The sequence below is a fragment of the Gymnogyps californianus genome, chromosome 26 (assembly GCF_018139145.2).
Source record: "Gymnogyps californianus isolate 813 chromosome 26, ASM1813914v2, whole genome shotgun sequence".
In the NCBI taxonomy this organism is placed as follows: Eukaryota; Metazoa; Chordata; class Aves; order Accipitriformes; family Cathartidae; genus Gymnogyps; species Gymnogyps californianus.
The window spans coordinates 1521236-1522620 of NC_059496.1; the positions used below are offsets into that span (position 1 = coordinate 1521236).

The 1385-nt window shown below is 49.0% G+C and overlaps 1 protein-coding gene across 1 annotated transcript; it reads left to right on the forward strand.

The window, feature by feature from the left end:
• The first annotated feature begins 425 nt into the window (after nucleotides 1–425).
• Nucleotides 426–1385, forward strand: LOC127025973 (olfactory receptor 1020-like). Its single transcript, XM_050911109.1, is given in 1 exon segment — nucleotides 426–1385. A coding segment is annotated over 1 exon segment (960 nt).

Genomic DNA, 1385 nt, shown 5'->3' on the forward strand with positions numbered 1-1385 from the left:
AAAGGCTTTTTTGCACAACGGGGCTTTTCTCTCTGGCCCATCTTTCCGTTGCTTGAAAGTAGGACTTGGCTAATGCCTATGCCGGGTACTACTGGGAATACCTTCATGTGTCATAATCTAGTGTGAGCAAATGAACATTCTCTTTCATTCCACAGAAATAGGCACCTCAATGCGGCAACTTGTCTCTCTAATCAGAGGAGGTTCTAAGAAGAGCAGTTTGGCCCTCTCGAAGAACCTGTTCCTGCCCTTTCACTAAGAATAGTGCTCCTAAACCAAGTGTGAATTCAGTCAAATGAGGGAAAACCTCCATGTTGTTTCTGGCAGGGATTTCTTCCCAACTCCTTTTTACAACAAACACAGAAGCACATGCCCTTCCTCAGCTTCCCTTCCTGCCAAGCGGGAAAAAGAAGGTCCTACAGCACTTCATGGAGAAAGAGGAATGGGACAACCGGACATCACCAGTGGAGTTCCTCCTGCTGGGACTGAGTAATGTCCCCAAGCTTCAGATGCCTCTCTTTCTCCTCTCTCTCATGATCTACATGGTGACCGTGTTTGGCAACATCCTCATTGTTGTGCTGGTGGTGGCAGATCGGCATCTTCACACTCCCATGTACGTCTTCCTGGGGAATTTCTCCAGTGTGGAAATCTGCTATACCTCCACTATCCTGCCCAGGCTGCTGGCCAGCTTCCTAACCAGGGACAGAAGCACTTCTGCTCAAGGCTGCATGACACAGTTCTTTTTCTTTGGCTGTTTTGCAGGTACTGAGTGTTACCTTCTGGCCACCATGTCCTATGATCGGTACTTGGCCATATGTCAACCCCTGCTCTATGCAAGCCTCATGAACTGGAAGGTCTGCCTCCAGCTGGCGGCTGGGTCCTGGCTAGCAGGATTACTAATGTCTCCCATAGTCACTGGACAATTTTCCAAGTTACAGTTCTGTGGTCCCAATGCAATTGATCACTTCTTCTGTGATTTTGCCCCATTGCTAGAGCTTGCCTGCAGTGACACCACGGCGCTTAGACTGGTTACTTTCATCATCTGATTCCTGGATGTAGTCTTCCCATTTGTATTCACATTGGTATCCTATATCTGCATCATAGCTGTGATCCTGAGGATCCCAACCACCATGGGTAGGCAGAAGGCCTTCTCCACCTGCTCCTCTCACCTCATCGTGGTCACTGTTTTCTATGGTACCCTCATCGTTGTCTATATGATACCCAGGACAGCCTCACTGAGGCAGCTCAATAAAGCGCTCTCCTTTTTCTACACCATCCTCACACCCATGGTCAATCCACTCCTCTACAGCCTGCGGAACAGGGAGGTCAAGGGCGCTCTAGGAAACGCACTCAGAAAAACTGTGGTCTGCATCGAGCGCTCATACTAG